Source organism: Cyclopterus lumpus, chromosome 1 (assembly GCF_009769545.1).
Source record: "Cyclopterus lumpus isolate fCycLum1 chromosome 1, fCycLum1.pri, whole genome shotgun sequence".
Taxonomy (NCBI): Eukaryota; Metazoa; Chordata; class Actinopteri; order Perciformes; family Cyclopteridae; genus Cyclopterus; species Cyclopterus lumpus.
This window is the reverse complement of record NC_046966.1, coordinates 21,175,982-21,201,046: the sequence shown is the minus strand read 5'-3', so window position 1 is coordinate 21,201,046 and position 25,065 is coordinate 21,175,982. Positions and strand designations below refer to the sequence as shown.

General features: G+C 46.2%; 2 protein-coding genes across 3 annotated transcripts in view; both read left to right on the top strand.

Annotated features, from left to right (window-relative positions):
- iqce (IQ motif containing E) overlaps window positions 1–15,360 on the top strand; it is a 26,814-nt gene extending 11,454 nt beyond the window's left edge. The window contains exon 21 of the mRNA XM_034544401.1: window positions 15,336–15,360. The gene's annotated coding sequence lies outside the window, so the exon portion shown is untranslated. The remainder of the gene's footprint in view (window positions 1–15,335) is intronic.
- LOC117738608 (protein tweety homolog 3-like) lies at window positions 68–25,065 on the top strand. Of its 2 annotated transcripts, XM_034544586.1 has the most exons (15): window positions 68–648; window positions 1,895–2,092; window positions 8,736–8,935; window positions 11,925–12,036; window positions 12,127–12,347; window positions 13,232–13,327; window positions 13,453–13,525; window positions 13,674–13,749; window positions 14,841–14,896; window positions 15,243–15,335; window positions 15,537–15,629; window positions 15,709–15,845; window positions 17,713–17,886; window positions 20,125–20,200; window positions 21,971–25,065. In XM_034544586.1, the coding sequence occupies exons 2-15, from the start codon at window positions 1,967–1,969 to the stop codon at window positions 22,103–22,105; spliced, it is 1,668 nt and encodes a 555-aa protein (XP_034400477.1). In that variant the 5' UTR covers window positions 68–648; window positions 1,895–1,966; the 3' UTR covers window positions 22,106–25,065. The 2 variants fall into 2 exon arrangements, with proteins under 2 accessions (XP_034400477.1, XP_034400566.1); XM_034544675.1 differs by lacking the exon at window positions 17,713–17,886.

Below are 25,065 nucleotides of genomic sequence, written 5' to 3'. Positions count from 1 at the left end.
TTGCGCATTTGCTCTCTCTCTCTCCCTCTCTCTCCTTCTCTCTCTCTCTCTCTCTCTCCCTCTCTCTCCTTCTCTCTCTCTCTCTCTCTAGCTGCCGCAAAGCCCCGTCCTCCGGGGCTTTTTTAAACGCCGTGTTTGCTTCACGCTCCAACAACATCATCCAATTGAAGCGCCGCAGAAGCTACACTCTGGACCAACGGCCACCGTGGGAACACGCGCACCGACCGTTAATGGTGTAGGGCGCGAGAGAGAATAGGCAGACACCGTGTTGCGGGGTCAACGACTCTCTTTTTTGGGGTTTAACCCCCCCCCCCCCCTCCACCCTCCTACTCTGCCCGGGCAGTCGTTGCTCTCCGGGAAGGCAGTTCAGTTCACAACGAGAGGGCGTCTCGGAGAGATGAGAGCGGACCGGGTCAGGTGACCGTCATTCCGTTGTTTTTCAATGCGGTCGGGACCGCAGCTAGCTCGGAGCGGCCGCGTTGATGCAGCAGCAGCGCACGGCTGCGGGGCTCAAAATCCACCATCGGATCCGGGAAGACAATAAAGTGTAATCTACGCCGGCCTGGACCCCCCTCCGACCCACCCACCCCCCCCCAAGACGACGCCGAAAACGAGAGTCTGCGTCCGCTTCGGCTTCACTAACTATAGGTAGGTCGTACCACGGTCCCCCCCCCCCAACACCCCCCCCCCCCCCCATCGGATGTGGACTCGGAGCCCCCGTAGCTCTCTCTCTCTCCCCCTCCGAGAGACTGCGGTAGTTTTCAACGGACAAAGCGGGATAAAGCGAGCTAATCCGTTTTTGTTGTGTTGCTTTTCTCTAACAATGTATTGACTCAACGATACTGATAATAAACATAGCGAGGATTATACCCTCGGGTAGTGGGTCGACCTAACCTACAAAGTCCGTATAATAGACGAGAAGTCGTGTGGGGTTCCGACTTAACGGCCATTTCGCCGTCCGCGGCACGTTTCATCTCACGGTGCGTTCACGGTGTTTTTCGCCGTATGGCCGTTAAATGGGTGGTGATGCGAGGTAGCTGTCAGCTATTGTCCTGCTTCAATCCTTGTACAGTATGTTCAAAATACAGCGTGACCTCATCGGGCTCACAGTGGGAAGTCAAAACATGTCTTTTTTTTAGGGTTAAATATCATCGTCGTGTCGAGACGTGTTAATGGTTTGTTTGTGATTAGTGGGAAGGACGGAGGAGCTGTTGTGTGACACTAATATTGCCCACGGTTGTCACGATGAAAGGCACATTACATTACGTTATGACAAACGTCACCCACAATACACCAGGAACTGTAAAGGGAAAAAACAGCCCGCAAATGGGAAAACATATGCATATTGTTTGAGGTCATTATGAAAGACTTCACATAATAATAATACGAATAATACAAAAAAGAAGAAGTAATATGTCAAATGGCAGTGTGTTGACCATTGGCACAGCAGTGTGCACAAGTGTGTCATTGATGGGCACAAGCACTCGCAAGATAATCAATAAATCTATGCACATTAATGGGGAAGAAAATGACCGTGTGGAATTTATAGGACATAAAACTGTGCAAGTGGAGCCCCAACGAATGCAAAAGAGAGAGAGTACAATAGATTGGCTTGTTGATGTGGATTGACATGTTTGTCCCACCCCTGTCGCTGACTTATCACAGATAACTCATCACTGGGGCTTTGTAATAATGCCAGTCATCGGTAATTACTCCAGTCGACTGAACTAGGTTTTGATGTTTTGGTGGTAAACAGCATGAGCAGCAAGGACTGTGGATAATGAACCTTCGTCTTCGATTAATAGCAGTTTTTCTACCTCTGTGGGGAGAATAGAGGGTGAAGTCATTTCTCTGCCCTGTTAACCCTCACGACCGTGGTGGTTTTTCTCCACAGTGTCCGCGTGAGGAATCAGGTTTTTTCGAGAGTGACGTTGACAGCCAGGCAGGCAGCTCGATCGGGATCAGGATGGCGGCCGTGGTGAACTACGCTCCGCCTTGGTGGGTGAATCTGCTCCACCGGATGCCTCATTTCAACATCGAATTCCAGCTCGTCAGCAGTGACTTCAGACCGGAGGACTCCGAGTACCAGAAGGTAAGACAAGTACGGGGGAGTAATTACCTCCCACTCGGGGATTCATCATCCTCTCCATCGTGCAGCATCACCTTATCATCCCCCCTCTTGGCACCTGCGCACGCTGTGATTTCACAGCAGAGCGGCGGCCCCGGCTGTCCTGTAACCACAGATTTGTTGTGGCTTCCCTCCCCGCATCGATCAATGCTTTGTGCTTGTGTGTGTGAGAGAGAGAGAGGGAGAGAAATGTCCTTGAATCATGATACTGATCCCCTACCTGCTCCATCATATTTATGGTTACATGTGCAGAATTTATTAGCTGATTAATCAAAAGACAGGTGGTTCCCAACCTGAGGTTGGAACCCTTAATGGCTGCGCTATAAATCTGAGAAAAGGGAAGATTAATTACATTTCTCAAATGTTTGCCTTTTCCTTTGAAAATATTGGAAAGTTTTAGCTATTCAGGATTTATTAAGAAATTATTAAAATGCCACTTTGGATGAACTGCTTGCAGCTCCTAGACAATCTGACGAGGGGTAGCAAGTAGGTATTGCTTACTTTGATCTCCAATAGTCACGGGAACCGATAGAAACAGAGCGCAACTCGTCATACTGCGTCATACCGCGTCATACCAAGAGCTGAAACTCTAACAAAATGCCCGTAGCTAGCTAAAAACACCATATTTCATTGCGTCAAAGGATTATTTAAGCACCCTTTGTCCACCAGGGGTGCAGTTCATAACTAAAATGATGATGGATAATGACGAAGACGATGAAGTTAGCCGTTTGCACGCTACTGTCGTAAGCTAAGGCACACCATAATACCGCACAGCTGATTTCTCCACATTCCGCCGTGACACAAGTTGCATATTGTCAAAAGGCTTTAGCGTAACTTAAAGAAATACAGTTAGCCTAACACTGACATTTGGACAGAGAGCTCGCTTCACATGGAACGTCAGGCACACTGAGTGTCAGGACGCCACCGTTTTCCCCGTTCCTCCTGCTGATGCCTCAACTTTGTCTTCATATTCTCCATTTGTCAGCGTCTAAAAACATAGTTCTGGTTCCTTCGCCCTGTTGGCGCTGCTCCACACGGCAGCTTTTAGGCCTTTTTGTTTGCTACCGGACAGAATTGACGAGGAGGAAGTCAGTGGAGAGAGATGAATTGTTTCGGGCTCTGTCTCCGGATGATGATGTCGAATTTACAAAGCCAACATAATATGGTATAATATAAATAATAGTTCCAGCTTGTTGAATATGAGGATGTTCTGCTTGTATGTTATTGTAAATTAAATACCCTTGGGCTCGGACTGTTTCTTTAATATAACCTTCTTGAGCTAATTCATGATGGTTATTCTTCCCTACTCCCTGACATTTTATTGGATCGACAACTAATCGATGAATCGAAAAAATAATCCTGAACTAAAAGCAACCATTAGGATTAAAACAAGCATGAAACTGATTGCAGTCAAAACCCTGACTGAGTCTGCAGCGTTGCCTTAGAAAGCAGCTCCATCTCAAAGGGGGGCTCTGGCCCAGTTTTGCTGCATTTCATTTGAATCCTAAAACAAGGTGACTTCCAGGTCTCTGCACCAGAAAAACTCAGCTCCTGTGAAACCCCCCCCCCCACACACACAAAAACAAAAACAAGGCCAAGACACATTGTTTAGAATCCCACATTTCATGGGCTGCAGTCACCCCTCAATGTAGTTTGCTGACATGTACGTACGGGGAGAGGATGGGGAGGGAGGGGGGGGGTGCAAGTTCAAGAGCCGAGCGTGGGAAGGCACCCACTGCTGCGAACAAGGAAAGGAGATGGGAACCGGAGGGAGAAGCGAGGAGGAGAGCGGAAGATAAAAAGAGACTGATTGGAGGTCGAGAGGGAGCGAGAGGCTCCGATGAGCCATGGGAGGTGCTTCTAAATTGCCAAATAGCCACTTCCTGCGAGCTATTCAGTGTTTCACTAAGGGCCTTTGTGAGTTTGTGTGTCAATGTGTGTGACCACTAGAATTTTAAGGACCCCCTTTTTTTAGACTAATTACATCTTGACATATTTTAGCGGACGGGGCCGTTTCCATGCCAACCGAGCATTCTGCACTGCGCTCGCATGTTTGTTTGCGCGTGCAGCAGCGGTGCGTGCTATCCGTGCTGCATGTACATTACGCCACATGCAGTATGTTCACTTTCTGCGTCGGTGCGTATTTAGCACTTAGTGTTGTTTGTCGAGGTGAGGTCACAGATCTCCCTCAGGGGTTGTGTGTTAGTATGTGTGTGTGTGTGTGTGTTTGTGTGAATATAGGGGTTCTATTCAGGGTGAAATAATTAATTCTGGCTAGACGGGGGGAGGGAGAGGGAGAGATAGAGGGTGAGAAGAACAAGAAAAAGGAGTTTGAAATGGATTGGCGAAGGGAGGGAGTGGGTGAGGGAGTGAGGAAGGGGAGGGGGGGGGGGAGTCTGTTGTGAAAGAATGCTCTCTTTCTTTCTTTCACTCTTTCACTGAGGCCCGTCTTTTGATTGGCTCAGTATATCTGTCTCAAAGGCTTTCATGCATCCACTCATCCAGCTGAGAAACACACACACACACACACACACACACACACACACACACACACACACACAAACAAGGTCCTACACAGTGTCCTTCAGTGCACTGAGTCCGTCACCACAACACACACACACACACACACACTCACACTCACACTCACACTCACACACAATGGAGAGAGATTCTTCTGTGTAGTTGTTTTTCTATCTGATGTGATTTGGCGCAGGTTCATTTGTATTCAGCTCTTGAGCGCTGAAGCTGCTCAAAACTTTCTTCTCACACAATGTCACTCACTCATTCATGTTCTTCATCTATCCGATGCAGACATCTTTAAAACAAACACAAAAGAGAGAGAGAGAGAGCGAGAGAGAGAGACAAGACCAGTTGGTCTCTGATGACTGACTTCATTCGGGATGCTGACTCAGTGTTTTTCTTCTTTTCTTTTACAAGAAAAACGTTTTTAATTTAGTTGTCTGAGAAGCCGAAATTGGAGCTCTCATCCCGAGGTTGTGCGAGGCAGTGCAGTAGCGTGTGTGTGTGTTTATCTGTGCGTGTGTGCTTGTGCGACCGGTAGAATCGCAGAGTCAGCTGCCGGCCACAGTCAAACAGCTGCAGGACATTACAGAGGGATCATGTGACCTGTAATAACACATATTCCCGGCTGTGGAAAGTTAAGTCTGTAATTGGTATTTTTAATAGTATGTTACAGTTTTCACAGTGGAAGAAGTCATCTCATCGCGTTTTGGGAGAGGATGAAAAGAATGAAAAGTGTTTAAAATATAGAAATGTGCCACACAGGTAATCAAAGGCCTTTGTCCGATGTACGGATCCGGCATGTGTGTGTGTGTGTGTGTGTGTGTGTGTGTCTTGTTGCTCTTTGACCGAGTTACAGGTGAATAATAGCCGAATGAACCCGAGGTCAGGCAGCGCCTCAGGAAACAAGTCGAGAGGATAGACGGCAAGGCCGGGCTCCAGAGTAACACCCAGGCAGGGGGAGTGCAAGGGCAACTCACTGAGGTGGAAGTGATTGATCCTGTCAGCTCAAACACACACACACTCGCATTCACAGGCGTGCACGCACTCACACACACACACACACACACACACACACACACACACACACACACTTAAATGGACAGATTGAAAGTAGATCACTGTGTCCGGGCGTTTAACATTTAGCCCCTCCTCCAGCGTGCAAGCTGATCTCCAGCAGCATCGATGTGCACACACACACACACACACACACACACACACACGCACGCCCAAGATCACCGTGCTTATTAGTGGCTAATTGATCCACGCTTAATCTGCTCTGATGGTTTGTCAGCCTTACAGTTAATCTAGCGGCCATCGTACCCAGTGGGAGCAGAGTCCTGGTTCTCAGTCAGATTATACGTTTCAACTTCAAGCCCATACACCAGACATTATCGGTACTGTTGTTATTGCTTTATATACAGAGGAGATGCTTATTAGTGACGTAATCGTTAAAATAATATGATCAGCATATCATACCAACAATAGTTGGTTACAGCTTCTCAAAAAACGATAATTTAAATTTCCCAAACAATGCGGTTGGTTCAATGAGACCAAGAGTACAAAGAATATGAAGAGTTGAATATCGCTCATGACAACGAGATGTCTGTCATCGATTGTCTAATTGTTTGAGCTCTGCAGTATAATGAAAGACTTTCTCTCTCGTGCCCCCTTTCCTCGTTATCCCTGTATCTGTGTCATCCTATTGTCATGCTTGTGTCAGGATTCATGATGGATGGATGCCATGCTGACATCTGTTGTTGTGTGGCGTGAGGTTTCCTCATTCTTTAAAGCTTAAGGCATTTCAAGCGTTATGGTTTTAAGCCATAACATTGATTTTTTTTATAGACACAAGAGATCAAACAATGCATTAGCGGAGCACAGTGTGCCCTTACCGTAGCGCGGCGTCTCTAAGGCACTAAGCCTATAGATAATAACATCGATATTACCAGGAATCTACTGATCTTATCTCCCCCTCCTCACCCTCCACTCATTTTCTTTAACCTGTTGGAGAAAAGCAATCAAATGATTTTCTCGGCTCGACCAGCCCGGCTCGACCAGCCCGGCTCGACCAGCGGCTGGTCAAATTTAGGAGCAACAGATAAATGAATATATTTTGTAAAATGTGGGCACACCAGTAAACGACTGTAATGTCGAACGTTAAACTGTTTAGTAGTGTTACATAGTTGTGTTGATAGAAAGGAAAATTGACAATCGTATGGCACAGAAACCAGATTTTCTTGCAGTGTAGCCGCTTGCTAAATGTAGTAGTATAGTAGCATTTAATAGCGTGAACATTTAAAGTAAATGTAATGGCCGTAGTTGGCATCTCCGAGCTGCGGGCTTATAGTTCGAGACCTCAGACAATAGAAGTACTCTGATGCCGCTGCAGGGACTGAGGGTTGTGGTTTGGACTGCTGTTGGAAGATTAGCCCTCATCTCTGCCTTCAGATGTCACATTACACCACTGCAGGTCACTTCCTATTATATATATATATCATATTGCATCCTCTCTACTGCGGTGCTCTAGTGACCCACTAGCTGGATGAGCTGGAGCACTCCAGGTTTTGATGCTGGCCCGGTTATACATTCGCCACAGATTAATTTAGGAAATGCTGCCCTTATTAGTCTGCATTGTTTCTCAATGCCAGCAGAGTTTTGGGGCCTTTTGAACTGACAAGCGCGGAGCAGCTCTAGTGGGACTGGTTAGTCTGTGCAGTCATTTCTGTGATGTTTCTTACATACAGTTCATCATTTTTCAAGGCCTGAAGAGGGAAAATGATTCTATAATTCACAAGAGGAAAAAAAAACCTGCAAAGATTATCGGAAAATCTTTAAAAAAAAAAAAATCGAACATGATTGTGTGTGTTTGTTTTCTGCTTGCCGATCCTGTTAATCATCTCGCGACCCTTTTTTGGGGTCCCGTCCTTCGGGTTGGGAACCCCCTTATTCAGAATATTATGCTTCACATTGCCAAGATTGCATCCCCGATATTTCTTTTAAGAAACAAAAACATTATATCTGATTTTTTTTAATATGAATTCTTTGACACATGTACACTCACACATATTTACAGTAGAGGTGCATACATTTGCCGCAGGGCGGGGACATTGCTGGCTGCCAGCGAGCAAAAATTGAGGTCAGCACAAAAAAAAAAAGGAGCCGTTAAGAAGCCTGTGAATCGAGGAAGTCTGCGAGCATCTTAGAGGCGGAGTCAGAATCTGTTATCATCCACGGAGGACTTCCCAGACTCACACTGCTGCTGTTTACAGCAGAACTGAGGCACGATTCCTTTGTCTACTGTAAGTAGTCTAGCAGGTGGAGATTTTGGTTTTCCAAAAAACGTGCCTTTGTCTCCCCACGGTCCCGCGGTCCACAATGACTTTTCCAGACATCCCAACAGGGGGAAAGAAAAACATTGTGTGTGTAAAGAAAAAAAATAGTTGTAACAGCCCTCATCTCCATTTCTCCCCTTTTCATGTTCAGTTCAGTCATCGTCTTCCTTTTCTGTCTCTTCAGACTCTTTTTTTTGTTCCACATACAAACCCCTTCCCCCCTTCCCACGACTCCCTCTGTCTACCCCCACTGCCCCCTTCTTCTTCTTTTACACTTCAAAGCTTTTCGAGGGTGTGTGATATGTGTGTGTGTGTGGGCGGGTCTCTGGCACACACACACACACACACACACACACACACACACACACGGACCGACGGACGGCTCCCCCAACTGCAATCGCTTCCGCTCCCTTCCCGCGGAGGTGTGCGTGTTTTGATGGTGTGCAAAATGTGCTTTTTTTATGGCATCCGTCAAACACCCGTTCTAACAGACACTATTTTTCTGGCCTCAAAACAGCTGTTGAGAGAAACACAACTTGTGTGTCTGTGCGCAGCTATCCACACAGGAACAACTCAATCACGGGGTCCGTCTTCTTTGTATCCGCTGATTCGCTTCCTGTATATTTAACCCACTTCCTATATTGTCCCCCGGGACAAGGGCTGAGTGAATCCAGCTCAAAGTTGAACAGATAAAGTGTGACATAAACATTATACATTGTTTTTGTTGCCACTAATTATTTTCTTCTCTCCAGTCCATCTTGCTGCTCGGGTCGGTGGCGTTGCTGTGCCTGGGCCTGGACCTCCTCTTCCTCCTCTTCTACTCCTTCTGGCTTTGCTGCCGGCGACGCAAGAGTGACGACTCCTCGCACTCTCACACGCACTCCCACCAGCAGCCCAGCGCCGACTGCTGCTGCACCGCCTGGTGCGTCATCATCGCCACGCTCGTCTGCAGGTGAGAGGTCATGCCCCGTTGGAGTCGACGCGTTCACAATAACCTCGTTTTCCACTGACAGCTGCGGCTATACGATTTGTCCTATTAAGGATGCTTGAGTGAGTGAAGGTCAATATATTTAATCATTCATCCCCATTGAAGGAGTTGCACTGTAGCCCTAAATAGAGTCTTCACTTTATCGCTGGGGATTGAGAGGGAGGAACTGGCACTGATTTGCTGTCTCTGTGTATCACAGCCTGTTGCTGCACAGCTGCATCCACCTTAGCGCTCAAACTGCACCAAAACGGACAGCGCTATGTTTGAGTCGCATAGCAACCCATAACAACATCATGTGGGTTTTTTATGCCCATTTCAAATGTGCACATAAACAAGCTGTGGCCAGAAATCTTGAAGGATGTGTACACTCTGAGATCGTTCCCACACACCCACACACCACACACCACACACACACACACACACACACACACACACACACACACCACACACACAGACACACACAGACACACACACACACACACACACACACACACACGCTCACACGCTCCTCGACTTCACCCTCTCCAGACATGTTCTCCCTCTCTTCCCCCCTTTTCTTCATCTCTCTTAGTCCCCCTCCGTTATATATTATTTCTCTCTGATCGGCCTTCTCCCTGGCCTAGAAAGGTTGCCATGGAGACAGAAGCAGATTTGATGCAGAGACGAGAAATGAATTATACAGTCGGAAGGGGTGGGGGGGGGCGGCGTGTCTGCCTGCGCGTGTGTGTGTCCGTCCGTGTGTGTTTTCGTGTGACTCGGTGAAGAAAAGTGGTATTTCTTTGCAGCTTTTTAATATTTCATGATTAGCTATAATATTTCTTATTGGATATTTGATATGAATCTCTGTGTGTGTGTGTGTGTGTGGATGCGAGCAAGAGCACTCGTGCGATTCTTTGTTCACAATTTAACATGACATCATACTTTATTTTTGGCACAGCACCAACCACATGTGGACTTCCTCCATTTGTGTGCAGGTGCAGTTTACAGAAGAAGTCTTGTATGAGGTTGTTTATTAAGTAGGCTGAAGGGATTAGTCGAACATTAATCTAAAGTTTAACACTTTCTGGTTCTAGTTTATCAAGAATTATTTGAATATCTCTGGGTTTTATTTTGTTGGCCACAAACACATTCTTAAAGAAAATGTGAGCTGCGGGAATTTATGTTTCTCTCTTTTCTGACATCTTCTAGGTGGAACGATTCCTTTATTCATCTAAAAAGAATGAGAGAGAGATTACTCAACTCTAAAAATAACTGGGGCTACATTGATCAAATCTTTTTCTCTCCCAATACGGATTCAGGTACCTCGACTCAGAGGATTTGCCGATACCAAAGCACTCATCTGATCCCAGATTTAAAATCTACATATCGCACTGCTTGGAACTTCATTATAATATATATTTTTATGCGAGGGGACACGAGGCTAAGAACTGCAGCTGGCTCTGACTGAATAAATGTGACTGACAGCTCTAAGATTCACAATGATGAAGAGAGAACTTGAACTCATCGTGGACCCAATTTTGACCCAATTAATGTCTGCGTTTAGCGGGCTCTTTCAGGTTTTTATCGTTACGATGAAGCAGAGACTAAACTTAGCATCGCTCAGAGCAGGTTGCTCGATGACGACTTTGTGACGTGAGTGGGTTCTCTTTTTAAGAGTTTTTAAGAGAGTTAAGCTGGCCAATGTCGGCCGTCAAATTATCTGGCTTCTGAACTTTTGCCCATCCGGCCGTCTCAAATCCCACACCGTTGGTTGATAAAGCCCTTAAATATCCTGATGGGAGCGGCAGGTATTAAAACCAGCGAGATGAAATCTCATGGAGGGAAGGGGGACAAGAGAGGAGGGACGAAGGGAAGTGGGAACAAGGAAAGGAGAGGAGGCGTAAACGGGAGCGGAGGGAGATGATTTACCGTTAAAAACCGAGATGACAAAGAGGCTGGAGGGAGGGAGGGATGGGTGGGGAAAAGGACGGATAAAAAGACATGTTATTTACATCAACATGTAAAGCACATTCATGAGCCTCCGTGCCCTTTTTAAATCTCTATTCTGATTCTCCTGTCGAGTCTGTTTCCCCTCTGCATTTGCTGTTTTATGTCACATGTACATACAAAGTCCATCGTAAAGCTCTGAAATACACACACACACACACACACACACACACTCACACACACACACACTCACTCACACAAAGGCCTGTGTGTGTAAACCAGCTGTAACACGGGGCTACTCAAGATCTAATGGGCTAGAATGAATTGCCTTAACAATGCCCATAAATTCCCCTCCACAAATCGCCCTGTTGTTAGCGTTCAGACCAAGACACCATCAATACAAAGAGGGCACTCGAACACACACACACACACACACACGCACGCACACAAACACACACGCATACAGTACACAAAGAGAACATATGAGCGTAGTGGGGAGGGGCTGTGTGGGGGCAGAGGGCTAGAGAGGAGATAGAGTGTGAAGGAGATTTCTCTTTGAAGCGACGTGGGTGTTGGGTGGGCGACGGGTTTAGTGAACATGCTTAAGGAGGACGGGGGTTTGAAGAAAAGGCTGTTGGGGCCGCGAACCTCAGATGTCGTAGCATGTGTCATGTGTGAATGTGGATGAAGGGCTGCAGAAGGATCATATTGTGTGCGGTCTGGTGACCCAATTATTGTGTAGGCTCTGTGTGTGTGTAGGCTCTGTGTGTGTGTGTGTGTGTGTGTGTGAATAATTCCTGGTAGTCCTGGAGGGTGACACCAATGCAAAGAACAGTGAGCTCATCGCTGCCTGTTGCTGGTTAACAGAGGAACTGCACTTAATAACTTCTTATATACTTCTACCATCTTTGCCTTAGTTTCGAGTGAGAGTAGTACTGAACTCATTCATCGATATTCATTGATTTGATGCCTTCCGATGGTTTGATTAGTCTTTGTGTTAACGCTTCCTGTTTTTCTGCCTCCCCAGCGCTGGCATCGCTGTGGGATTCTACGGAAACGGCGAATCGAGTGATGGCGCCAGCCGTTTGGCGTACTCCCTCCGTCATGCCAACCGCACCGTGTCCGGGGTGGAGAAACTGGTGAGCTTCCTGCCGTTATCATCACACTCTTTTCTTTTACTCACGTGGCAGTTTTGAGGTTAATTCTTTTTCGTTCCCGTGAATGTCCAGGTGTCCGACAGCGCCCTAGCCTTAAACCAGACAGTGGAGGAGAGCCTGGTCCAGTTGGAGACGGCCTTCCAGGAGCAGGCGGACTACGTGTCCATCGTCCAGAAGCTGCAGGGACAGCTGGATGAGCTGGTGAGGCTGATGGTGGATGTTCCCTTCTGGTCCAACACTGACATTTCCCTGGAGGACTTGGCCCACAAGACGGAGGTGTTCGATTTTTACAGGTCAGCACTCACAAGTATCGGTATGTTTACATTACCAATGTTCATTTTCCGACTGGCTGGAGGGTGAAAGATAATAAACATTAACTCAATCACACACCTGACCATAAAGGTGTTAACCAAGTGAATAAACTAATGGCCTCTTTTTGTTTCACGACCTTGAGAAGCTGAGTTTTAAAGCCAGAATGAGCCAGTGACGTCACGGCTGGAGTAAGCGAGGTAACACGGGGTAGTTAAAAAACAGAGAAGACGAGGGTGGACACTGGGAGGGCCGTCCGCACACGCAAACAAATCCAACGAGTGGCAGACAAGAGAACCCAAAGTCCAAAGGCAGAGGTTCAAACCAGGACTGCAGTCCAAACAGCCAAACAAATAGGCCGAGAATTAGAAATCCTCACCACTGTTCCTCGACCTGGAAGGAAAACGTCGTGAACACGGCCATGAAGGGTAATACACAAGAACTTGCTACGGCGGATGTTTTATTATTATTTTAAAGCAACTTTATCCATAACACATAGGAAATTAGTTGAGTGGCAAACTAACTTCTGTGCAGTTCAATTTAGGATTCCGGTCCAAACCAGAATGGATTTCAGTTCATCCATCGCGTGCAATTAGACAGCAGCGCCGGATGTTATTGATGGCCGAATGCTGCGTCGCTTTGAATGTCGCTGACAGAGTTGTCTCCTTGCCTTTTGTAAAGGACGGTCCAGTGTGCCCTACGCTAAAGGGGATTACAAAGGAAGGGTTGAAGCACCTTTCCTTACGATTAAGAGGAGTCGACCAGCTCTCATCATGGCTGCCGCTTTGATACTTCTGGCTCATTTAACTCGTGTGTTATGTTAGAGCACCTATTTGTATGAAACCCTGTACAATGTGTGTGTTTACAGGTGGCTGGGGTACCTCAGCCTGCTGCTGTTTGATGTGCTCATTTGCCTCCTGGTGCTCTTCGGCCTGATACGCAACTCTAGAGGCACTCTGATTGGGTAAGCTACGACACATCACACCCCAAAGGGTGCTCCCATTGGACGAGCTGAAATCCTTTCTCGACTCTGACTCTGTCGGTGAGCTGAATCGTGACTTTAAAAATATGTATTTTTGTGTCCTTCAGAGTGTGCCTGCTCGGTGTTTTGACTCTGATAATCAGCTGGGGGTCTCTCGGCATGGAACTGGCTGTCGCCGCTGTAAGTGTAACCATGGCAACATTGCCGAGCTCTCTGGCTCCGCAATGATGTAATCCTTTTTTCTTTTTTTTCAACCGCTCGAGCGAGTGTGTTCAGCTTGGTTGCTACTGTGGGCTGATGCGTCATGTGTGTGCTTACCCTCTTACAGTCAGCCAGCGACTTCTGCGTTTCCCCGGATACCTACGTCACCAGGGTAACCAAGGAAAACGCTGTCATCAACCAAGGTATGCAGACAAGGAAATACAGAGCCGGTGAACTGGTGGCAGACGTTCTTTAAGGGGTTTCTGGGTTTCCAAAACATTGAGGCTCGTGAATCGTAAAAAAACTAAACAATGTTGACCTGCAAACGTGCGTCACAAGCTTAAATGTGTCCCTTTGTCGCAAGCTCTTCACCTGAAGGCTATTTTTCCCTTTCCTTTTCGTATTGTTTTATTTTTAGAGGCTCGACGAGATGAAACAATCCCGTCTTACATGAGACAAAATAATTCTGCCTCATTCCCTTTTCACACCGCTCATATGACAACTGGGATGACTTAGACTCTCTACTAGAAAGGCAACACGTTCTATACTAATATACTGTGTGCTCAGTGGTTATAAAGCTGGACATTGAAGAAGAGATGATTGGTCGACGGCCGATGCTGCAGGTCGACAAACGAGCGCAAACATCCTGAATAGACTTCGGTATTCACAATGGCAGTTGGATCTCACCCTGACATGTAGCTTCTATTTTAAGATTGTGTGTATCCAACGGGATCGTGTTTGAATGACACTCTGGTATCTAAAAGCTCTCTCTCTCTCTCTGCTGACTGCAATGCATCAGCAATCCTGCACACTACACCCCCCCCCCCCCCCCCCCCCCCCCCCCCCCTTTCTCCTGCCTCTCACCAACGTAAAATAAATAAATAAAAGATCACCAGAGCACATTTTGGCTTTTTCACTTAGGATCATTATCTGATTTGTTCTCTCTCTCCGTCCGTTTATATCCCTCTATACCTTCTCGATTGCTCCCTTTCTTCCTCTCCCTCCCTCTCTTTCCTCTTTGCACTCATCTAATGAGTTCTGTTGTCTGTCAGTTGTTTCCGCTCTGTAGAGCACAGATGTTGCCTCTGCGCTACACACACACACACACACGCACGCACGCACAAACATACACACACGCGATTATGCCTGGGTAATACTGCTAATGAGCCTCCGCAGAGAGATTCTGGGCGTAGAAAGTCTCAATACATCCATTAATAGTACTTTTGTTCATATAACTGTATATTTTAAATGTATGTATCATTCTAATAACGTGTGTGTATTGGTTCATTCGCAGATATCCTGCAGTACTACCTGAGGTGCAGCCCTGGCCAAATTAACCCCTTCCAGCAGGTAACGTCCCCCCGTTGTTGGGGTTATTCTTTTGATTTCAGCTTGTAATAGAATAGAAATACATTTCATGTGTTGGTTTAGTGAGCGAAGAGCACATTAAAGATGTTCGTCGAGGAAACAGAACGTTGGTCGTCAAATACCTCTGCTAACGGTGTTTGACGACACAGCAATTATATAAGAAGAACAAAAGAGGAAAATACAGGCAAAGGGCGGAGTCTCTGCAGCCACTGATGATGGAGAGGGATTCATTTTGTATGATACTTTAATAACCATCAAATAACCAAGCGACGTGTTTTGTGCCCGTTCTCTTGTTTGTTTCTCTCGTTCCGTCTGTGTGTTTTCGTAGAGGCTGTCAGGGAGTCACAAAGCCTTGGTGGAGATGCAGGATGACGTGGCGGAGCTACTGAGATCAGCAACGCGTGAATACGCCAACACCAAGGTGTGTGTGTGTGTGTGTGTGTGTGTTTACGCAATGATCTGTGGCTCTTTATGTTCGCGGCTGAGCGGATTCGCGTTAGCGAGCGCGATGAACAAGGGGGCAGTTCCAGAAGCGCCTCGTGTTTATGGATGGTGTGTGAGGATGGACGTGAAGGCGCGTGTGTCTGTATTTGAGTGTTTAACCGTTGCTGCTCGTGTGCAGGGGAGTCTCGAGCAAATCCAGTCGGTGCTGAATTCCACCGAGGTCGGTCTCCACCAGCTGACCGCCCTGGTCGACTGTCGCAGCCTACACATGGTGAGTCACGAGGCGAGAGAGAGAGAGAGAGAAAAAAAAACTATCTCTTCGCAACTGACGCCTCTCCTCCCCCACGCAGGACTACGTCCAGGCGCTGACCGGGCTGTGTTACGACGGGGTGGAGGGTGTCATCTACCTTGTCCTCTTCTCCTTCGTCACGGCTCTGATGTTCTCCTCCATTGTCTGCAGCGTGCCACATACCTGGCCCGGCAAGAGGTGACACACACACACACACACACACAAACACAGTCTCTCGTGCACACAGGCACACACACAAGACTAACGCTAACACTAACGGCTCACATGTTACTCGTTCTAACTTCCTAACTGTTTAACTAAATGCATCCTGTGACCTGAGAACAGTGGAAAGACCCATTAGGAATCCACTCGGTGCCCACGCATGTCACTCTTTCAGTATTTTTGCCTCCTTCCTTCCTTCCGTACGTCTTCCTGCCTGTCTTTGCAGCCGTCCAGTTTTCTCTGCAAGTTTATTTTTTATTGTTTCTACCGTCAGCACTGTGCCAGTCTGGCTGAATGTTTTGTTTCTGTGTTTGTACTTATCTCTCATTTTCTTTTTCTCCGCTGTGGACTTGGAGCACCGGTGATGTGTATCACCGAGTTTTAGTCTTTTTTTTCCGTGCCCCCACTTCCTCCTTCTGTTCCATCCCTTCCTTCTCTCTCCCTGTCCTGATTTGGAAATGCTTTGGGCTTCAGCGAATGATGGTGGCTATCGAGGACATTAAACGGACCCCTTTTCATATAGCCGTCCAAACGAACAAATACACATTTGGTTAAAAAAAAATCAGCGCAAAGAGCTCTAGACAGGTTTCACCCTGATGAACGGAAAATGAACCACAGCTGTGCCATACTTGGGATGCTTTACGCTTTGTTTTGTTGGGTTTGAATTACCGGCAATGCTAATGCAAGGCCCCAGCAGGTGTTAAACAATAATCTATAATGTCCCAGTATGTGTTGGGGTTGGTTGAACATTAGGCTGCCTGTGCTGCCACTTTCTGAGTCTGTTTGATGGGCGGCACAAGCATAGCTCTTTTCTTTCTTCTTTTCTTTGGGTTGCTGGAGTGAAACACCTCCATCTGGTGGCCAGACAATGCCTCACGCCTGCGTTAACGTACTGAAAGGCCCCGATACATACACATGTCCTTCACACTGCTCCCGCCCTCTTTACTCTGAAACAGTACCGGCCTGATGTGACTGTGTCAACGTGTGGACAGCTGTTATAGACTTCCCTAAAACAACCACAAAGATTAATACAAATATTCTTGATAACAGTACATGTACTTTGTGGTTGACTAGTACATTGTAGAAGCCAGAGATCCAACTTCCAAATCAGCACATATCTTATTTTGATGCCTCATTCTGTTACGTTGCTGGCCCGTTTTTAAAAAAAAACAATTTTTGACCATTCTATGTCTGAAAATAAGTTTTTTTTTCCCCCCAAACCAGCCATGTTATCTCTTTTTTTCTCCCCTCCCCCTCCTGATGTTTTTGCTTTAAGTTTCATGGAGCACTCAGTGATGCATGAAAGTACTTTCAGGAAGAAGAAAAAAATGCATTTTCAATTTGATTGGACGATTTGAAACGGAGAGTAATTAATCAGGAGCGAGTCCTCTGTGTAGAGGACGACTGCATGAACACAAATAAAAAATGACTGCATGTTTCTGCGTATATATAAAAGAGTATAGAATAATCTGCTACCCTTTATACAGTTTTATATTATGTAACAACACACAGCAATGACAAACAGCTTCATGGGTCCACTCTGGGCCGTGTAGTCATATCAGAGACCCCACTGTACTTATAGTGGACCTGTTTTGTAGATGAATGCTGCCCATGTTCCTTTTCTTCTTGTTCAGCTGCTTTGGTGCTGAAGGCATGGCCTCACCCAGTCCTGTGTGTCAGGGGGACTCCACATAGCACAAGTACACCCCACCCCTCTCCTAACCTCCTCTTCAACCACTTGTTTACACTCTGTTGTCTCTCTCGGATCTCCCTCCCCTCTACCCCTTTCCCCTCCTATCCATCATGCCCTCTCGTGCCCTGCCCTTACCCTGACCAATTGAAGGACGGATGAGGAAGACGGAGAGGACGAGTCGGGTGCCTCGCGGGGCGGCGTGCACGATAACCTGTACCGCGTTCACATGCCCAGTCTCTACAGCTGTGGCTCCAGCTACGGTAGCGAAGCTAGCCTGCCCGCTACAGCCCACACTGTCAGCAATGCCCCCGTCACTGAATACATGTGAGTCAGCAGGATCGATACACTGCCTGCCGTAGGTAGCTGATGCTTGCCCCCCACACCCCCCTCCTCTTCCGTGACCAAGGCTAGCAGCATAGCAACGCTCACTGCCTGCGATACAATAAGATAGAATAGCTAGCTTGTGCTCTGTATTGCTCGCATGTCCCTTGTGACCACACTGTCAGCAATATTTCTCTCGGTGAGTTCAAACCCAACTCTAGCTTTCCCCCTTTGATACTGATAGAACAATTGCTGCCTGCTGCATCAGCCAGTCTGCCTGTTTCAGTCAAACAATGTTAGCAAACAACCCAGTTAAAAGATCATTCTTACTCGCCAATGCTTTCACCCTGCTTGCTACATGTTACCGTTACCAAAGGACTGCTTGCTCTGAATACAACAAGAGAACTTAGCATATACTATATATATATATATATTATATATATATATATATATATATATATATATATATATACATATATATATATATAGTCTGCCACTGCTTGCTTCTTCTTTTTTTTAGCTGTGAGCTAATCAAGTACTATGTGATGTTTGCTGCTAAGGAAAGAGCTGTAACTCTGCAGCGAGAAATAAGAAAATAGACAATCCCTGCATTCTGAAAGTCATGTCGCCTTGTGAGACTTTTTTATTCTAGGACCATGTTTTTCATGTTTTGGTCCATTGACAAATCCTATAGACTGATGAGTATGTTCTGATGCGTGGAGGAGGATTTTAGAGTGATTAAAGTCTTTCCATGTAGCCTGATACTCAGTTTTTAGTCCATCCAGGAATAGTATGAGACGTGACACTTGCCTGAGATAGGTAATCCCTTATAGTGAGTGTTTGGTCATAATTGTTTTTTTTAGTCAAAGTTAAGGGAAATCAGTTCAATAACATTCAGTAGACCTCTACTTTGGAAAATTGTTTGGCCGTAATTTAAACTATAGTCATTAGTTTATGGACCAAAACATAGAAAACCACTTATTCGTCCTTTTAATTATAAAGATCTTACGTTTTATTTTTAACTGAAACAGAGCTTTAAATACTGAACGATGACTAATGTGTGTTGTTTATATCAAGCGACCTATGTACCCCTTTGCATTAATACTGTAAGTTGAACCTTCAGCCTTTTCAGACATTCATAATTAAGTTTGTTAACATCAGTGATCAGATGCGCGGAAATGGCCTTTATTTGGCTGAAGGTTAAATTGCGCTTGTCTCATTTTTAGTCCTTTTTAAAAGTTACTATTTACCATAATATACTTGCAGTTTGTGCCTAAGGTGCTTTCTTACTGAGCCAGTTTCCCTTTGTTAGACTAAATGTTTGTCTTTTGTGTTAAGGAAGAATGTTAACCAGGTTGGTGTTTGACCTCTGGCTTTATGGTGCCAGCAAGCTTACGGCCCTGACTAAGAATTATCACCGAGGCCATTTGTCAGTCATTAAAGGGTAACTTTGTTATTTTTCAACCGTGACCCTGTTCTCCCCCGTGGTCTCGTGTCTAAGTGACTAATGTGGACAGCAATATTTTTTTAAATAAGTCCCATATGGAATGAGAACGCTGCGGCCCGTCAGCCGCTAACCGGCTGTAATGTAATCACATCGGGTTATTACAAGTGTCTGACGACGTGATGGACTCTGAAGTCTCGTTCCGTCGCATTGTCTGTACCAACTAAATATTTAGCCATGACACTGAAAATATTACACAACACCGGCATCTTCCCTCCAACTCTCACTCACGCTGTCACCGACGTCTTCCGGCAAAAAAAGTCACGTGACGCCATCTTTTAACAGGCCGGATCAAACCAAAATGGTGGAAGCGTGAATGAGAGTCGTACAGAGCGCATTAAAAAGATATATATATATATTTTTTTAATGTCTTGGCTGAAGATTTTGTGGAGCGCGGCCCAATATTTTCAGAACGAGACTTCTCCGACCCGGATCAAGCCGAAGGGGAAGAAAACCTTCATTCTTTTCAGTCGGGTTCTTTCCGATGTTCTAAAAGTAAAAAATCTAAAAACAAACGAGCACTTTTAGTGGCTGCAAAGGACATTGCAGTCTGTTTAGTGTCTGCCGTCTGCAGCGTTCTCTCGAACAGAATCCACATAGACACAGAAACACGAGGGAAACAAGGTCCAGGTTGAAAAATAGAAGTCGTAAAAAAAACGAGCAGACCACAGATGGACCACAGATCGACACCAGTGGCACGGTGACCACATGCAGTAACCTCTTATTCTATAACGCAGGAGCCAGAACGCAAACTTTCAGAACCCTCGGTGTGAGAACACCCCCCTGATTGGCAGGGAGTCCCCTCCACCCTCTGTAAGTGCACACTTTCTAGAACACACTCTCCCTCCTCCGCTATCTTCCAATACCCACAGTGCAGCTGGGAAAAAAAATCACAAAAACCACAGAAGCCCCGAGAGACGGGATTTACTCATTTTAGAGTGTAACAAAGGAAGCACGGTGTTGATGAAGGCACTCGTATCTTATCTCTAAAGTGTTTGGAGCGTGCTAGTGTGGATATTGGAAGGTAGTGCCCTATCCCTACACCACTGCAAGTGTCCTCTGTGCTCAAACTAGACCGTGATCACGGATCGCCTTCCGAAGGTCATTTTGGGCAGCCTGGGATAACTGGAAGTTTGGAAAAAAAAGAAAGAAAAAGAAGTCTGTTTTGTTAGCAGGATTTTGTACTTGCATCAAAAGAGGGTGTAATTGTTGGGTCACGTTAGACACAAAGTTGTCCTCTATTTCTGATGTACAAAGTCTGGTTGGTTTTAAATGTGGCCGTCAGCGCCACGCGAGGAGAACTTGTCGACCGCGTGACGACCGACGACGTCATTGAGAAGAAAAAAACCTTTTATTCATTTGACATTTTAAAAACTGCAGTGCATCAAACCCCCTCCCCTCCCCCCTCCCCTCCCCCCTCCTCCTTTTCTTCAACCCCCCGAGTCACCACTCACGCGCAGGTGTCTGCGTCGCACCTCTTGTTTGAGCAGTTCTGCTGGGACTGTAGTTGAGGATGGTACATTTTGGGGGCTCCGAGACCGTGGACTGAATGTAATCCACAAAATGGTAAATGGTGCGCATTTTAAATATTCTACCCTTCATAAAAATGCGCATTAAAAACACATTTTTTGCCTCTCAGTTCAACACAAACTAACGGCTGTATTAGTGCGTCTAAACACACCTGGCCGAACCCTGCGGCGACGACGAAAACATTCTTTGAGCCCAACCCTCTAAATTTCCTGCTCCCCCTCCCCCCTCCCCTCCTGTTCCCACAGTGTGTCTATGTGTGCATTTTTCCTGTCGAGGTGTGTGTGTGTGTGTGTGTGTGTGTCCTCTGTCTCTGTGCCCCCTCACCCTTCACCATTAAACGGTAGCAGGAGCACACGTGTCCCACCTCAACTGTAGCAGCCACCAGAATGGCCACGCTCCATCCTCCTTAGGCAGGTTTCCCATCGTCCCCCGTCCCCCGTCCCCCGTCCCCCGTCAGCAGCCGTGTGGAGACCAGGGCCTCCGACAGGAGAGCCCACTAACTCATACCAGAATAACAACCTACTACATCAGAACTAGAGCACTAACTACAAACCACTGACCAAATGGACCACATCTGCTAATTTACAATAACACCATCCAGACCTTAATCTGCTGTTATGTAACGAATGACTGTTGTAATCAAACCCCCGGCTGTCCAAATGACTGGTCAAAGTACTGCTGCTGTGTTTGTGTTTGTAATCCAATCTATTTATACATCTTTCTATGTCTATCTATCTATCTATCTATCTATCTATCTATCTATCTATCTATCTATCTATCTATCTATCTATCTATCTATCTATCTATCTATCTATCTATGCTACTTACAACCATTCACATTTCCTGATCTAATGGACATTATTTATTATGTATTCTTCAGATCACAATGAGTAAATGTCTGTGATCTTCCCTCCTGACTAACTGTTTCCTGCTTCACTTCCTCCCCTCTGGTTGTCTTCCTCCCCAACATAACTCCCTGTGTCACCCCCCCCCACTTCTCTCCTTCCCTCCGTCCTTTGTGTCCTCCCCCCTTCACTGTCCTCGTCTCTCCAGTATACCTCCAGCATGAGGGCGAAGTACCTGGCCACCAACCGACCGGACCAGAACCGACGCTCCGTTCCCAACGACCAGCTGGACCCGGCCAGCCGGCCTCACCCCGCTGCCCGACCACAGTCCTCAGTCCACTAGAGTCCAGAACTGCCCCCAGTCCAACCCAGTACTGCCTAAATCCAGTTTTCACAGCCAGTAACGAGATCCAACTCACCAGAGCGGGGCGCCAACAGGACCCCGCTTCGTCAAGACCCGCTGAATTTCACCGACACCGACCGGTTCACCACGAACAACAAGTCAGAACTCATCGACCGAGCGCCCTCGGCAAAGGACCGCGCTCTGGAGGTCGCCTTCGACTTCTCGACCCCGAATGATCCGGGAGTCGAAGCCCGTCCCAGAACATCACGATTCCCACTCCTCTCCTCTTAGCGGAGTAGAGGAGTGGATCGGCCCGCATACCCACAATGCATGGCGACTAAAGCGTCTTTGCTCTGGGTTCGTCCACTTTCTCCTTCTACTTTTCAATTAACTCCCGCTCCATTGGGATCCGTACACCGCCCTCCATACACACACACACACAGAACACACGCACGCCCACACACACACACACACACACACACGCACACACACACACACACACACACACACACACACACACACACACACACACACTGTACAGACCTGTAAATAGTAAACGTGTGCTTTACTCTGATTCCAAGAGAAGTAGAGTGTTGAATCATTACTGGTAATGTGGTGTGCTGCGTGTTTACCATGGACGTTTTTAGCTGTACCTCTCATATACACACACACGCACACACACACACACACACGTGTATAAACAATAAGCCAGTGAATTAGAAAGCCATGTTTAGATAGAAAACGTACCACCACATCCACGCCCTCTTTAGCTTAACATTGTCGTCTAACTAAGGCTTGAACCGTGAGCTCATGAAGTGCGTCCACATCTCTCTCTCTCTCTCTCTCTCTCTCTCGCTCTCTCTCTCTCTGTATTTGTTCACGTGTCGATTTTAATGCGCTTTGAACGTGAAGCCAGGAATCCTTGTTGTGGAATAGCTGATTTTAACTTTGGGAGTCGAAGGGAGAGACAAAGGACTTAAGAAGGCTCAACCTGTGCCAAAAAACTCTTGAATGCCTGATTCTGTCCTCTTGTTCTTCTTCTTCTGCCTCCACACGTCTCACGCGACGGGGGGGAAAGAAACCACTTGGAACGGTTTCCCCCCCGACTGTAAATGAAAAGGGAACAACGCTTGAAAAAAAAAAAGGAAAACAATGGACAGAAATGGAGCGTAAGACTCACTGGATGTCACGACACATGTGCCAGGTGCTAAGAAAGCTGGTCAAGGTCCCAGGAGACGACCGGGACTGAGGAGGGAACGGAAACGGGTTTTTTTTATTGTTTTTTTTTTTTTTATTACTTTAATGTTTTCGGGTTCATTCAGGAATATAAAAAGCAGTAAAAAAAAAGATAATAATACACATTACCGGAGGAAAGTTTTGTTTCCCGAATTCCTGAAAAAGAAAACCCATGACCCCAATAACTAACGTTACATACAAGTGTTACGAAATGAAGGAAAGTGGGTGTTTTTTAATTTTTTTTTAATGTTTTATCAAAAGCTGAATTCATGTGATGTGATACTGTGACCGAGTAGTATTCCGTTTCTTCTCCAATATGCTGTTTCTTTCTTCCTGTGCTTTTTATTTTGTTACCTGGTGACCTTCAATCTGTGACCTTTAGCCACCAGTTTTTAATTTTTTAAAAATTTTTTTTTTTTACCCACAAGCACAAATTCTCTTCAAGGTGACTTTACGAACTGGAGAAGTAAAAACACTGCCAGTGTTTTTTTCCCTTTGCGCTCTAAAACTCTGTACAGTGTATAAAAAAAACTGTATCCGTGAACCTGTGTGAGTGTGTGTGTGTGTGTGTGTGTGTGTGTGTGTGTGTGCATGACGTCGCTGCATCGTGATTGGCTGTTGCGCTATCTCAGTGTTACTGTGTGTAAGTGCGGTGATCAGTGTGTCTGACCGGCAGCATTCCTACACCGATGCATACACACATTAAAACACACACACACACACACACATGCTGTACAGCCAATACACACACACACACACACACACACACACACGCGCGCCACCGTTTCCTATGAAACTGCATCCCTCCCTACTCGTGTCCCGTTTACAGTCACATCTAGCGCTGTAGTAACTGCACGCCCCCCCCTCTCCCCCCTCCCAACAGCTGACAACCATTTGCATTATGGGTAATTCGTCGGTCACGTAGTAACCACATTTCAGAGACTAGCCGAGCCCTTAACGTTCAACCACCATTCCTGTACAGCATTTTAATAATATTATTATTATTATTATTAATCGATGACCACTTCTCGTATAAGCGAGACAATCTTACATGTGTGATTTTACTAGAGAGAAGATGTCCATGTTATGGTAACAATGCTACCTATGGTACTTTACAGTGTTTGGGTTTTTTTTTGCACCATAAATGCAAACAATGTTAAGATCTGTGGGACTAGTCACTGATTAATGGCCTTTCATAATGTTTTTAAAACTCTTACAACACTCTTCATATCACGTCTTTTTCTTTCTTTTTCTCTCTCCGTCTTTAAAGATAAAACAATAGCTAGCTGTTTTGTAGGAGAACAAAGGCCGGAGCAGCGTTTTTCCTCTCTTATTAACGGTGAATGACTCTCTTGTCTTGCGATGTTTTAATAAAACTATTCCAGTGCGGTCTGCACAGCTGACTGAACGTTGTATTTGAACTCCTGCGCGACGCTTTCTGGGATTCAAACCGGTGCAATCGGTCTCGATGGGAAGAAAGGAACGAGGGAAAGAGGTTGGGGGGGGGGGGGGGGGGGGGGGCTGTGTGTAATGTGTGCTATTTACAGGTCTTCAAGTACACCTCTGTCCAGATGTGACGGACAAACATTGTTTTCTATGGCTGTTTTTATTTCCCCCATGGTTTAACTAAGATGTTAATGATGTACACGTCAAAACTTGGTAATGATATCATTCAGCCTGGAATAAATGTTTTAAAAAAGAAAGAAATTAAAGCAACTTAACGT

Bases quoted from the DNA above. Each gene is read 5' to 3' on its own strand.
- LOC117738608 (XM_034544586.1), top strand. From the start codon at position 1,967: ATGGCGGCCGTGGTGAACTACGCTCCGCCTTGGTGGGTGAATCTGCTC. The intron at 15,846-17,712 runs GTGACACACACA...GACCAATTGAAG, and splicing joins CATACCTGGCCCGGCAAGAG to GACGGATGAGGAAGACGGAG. The intron at 17,887-20,124 runs GTGAGTCAGCAG...TCTATAACGCAG, and splicing joins GCCCCCGTCACTGAATACAT to GAGCCAGAACGCAAACTTTC.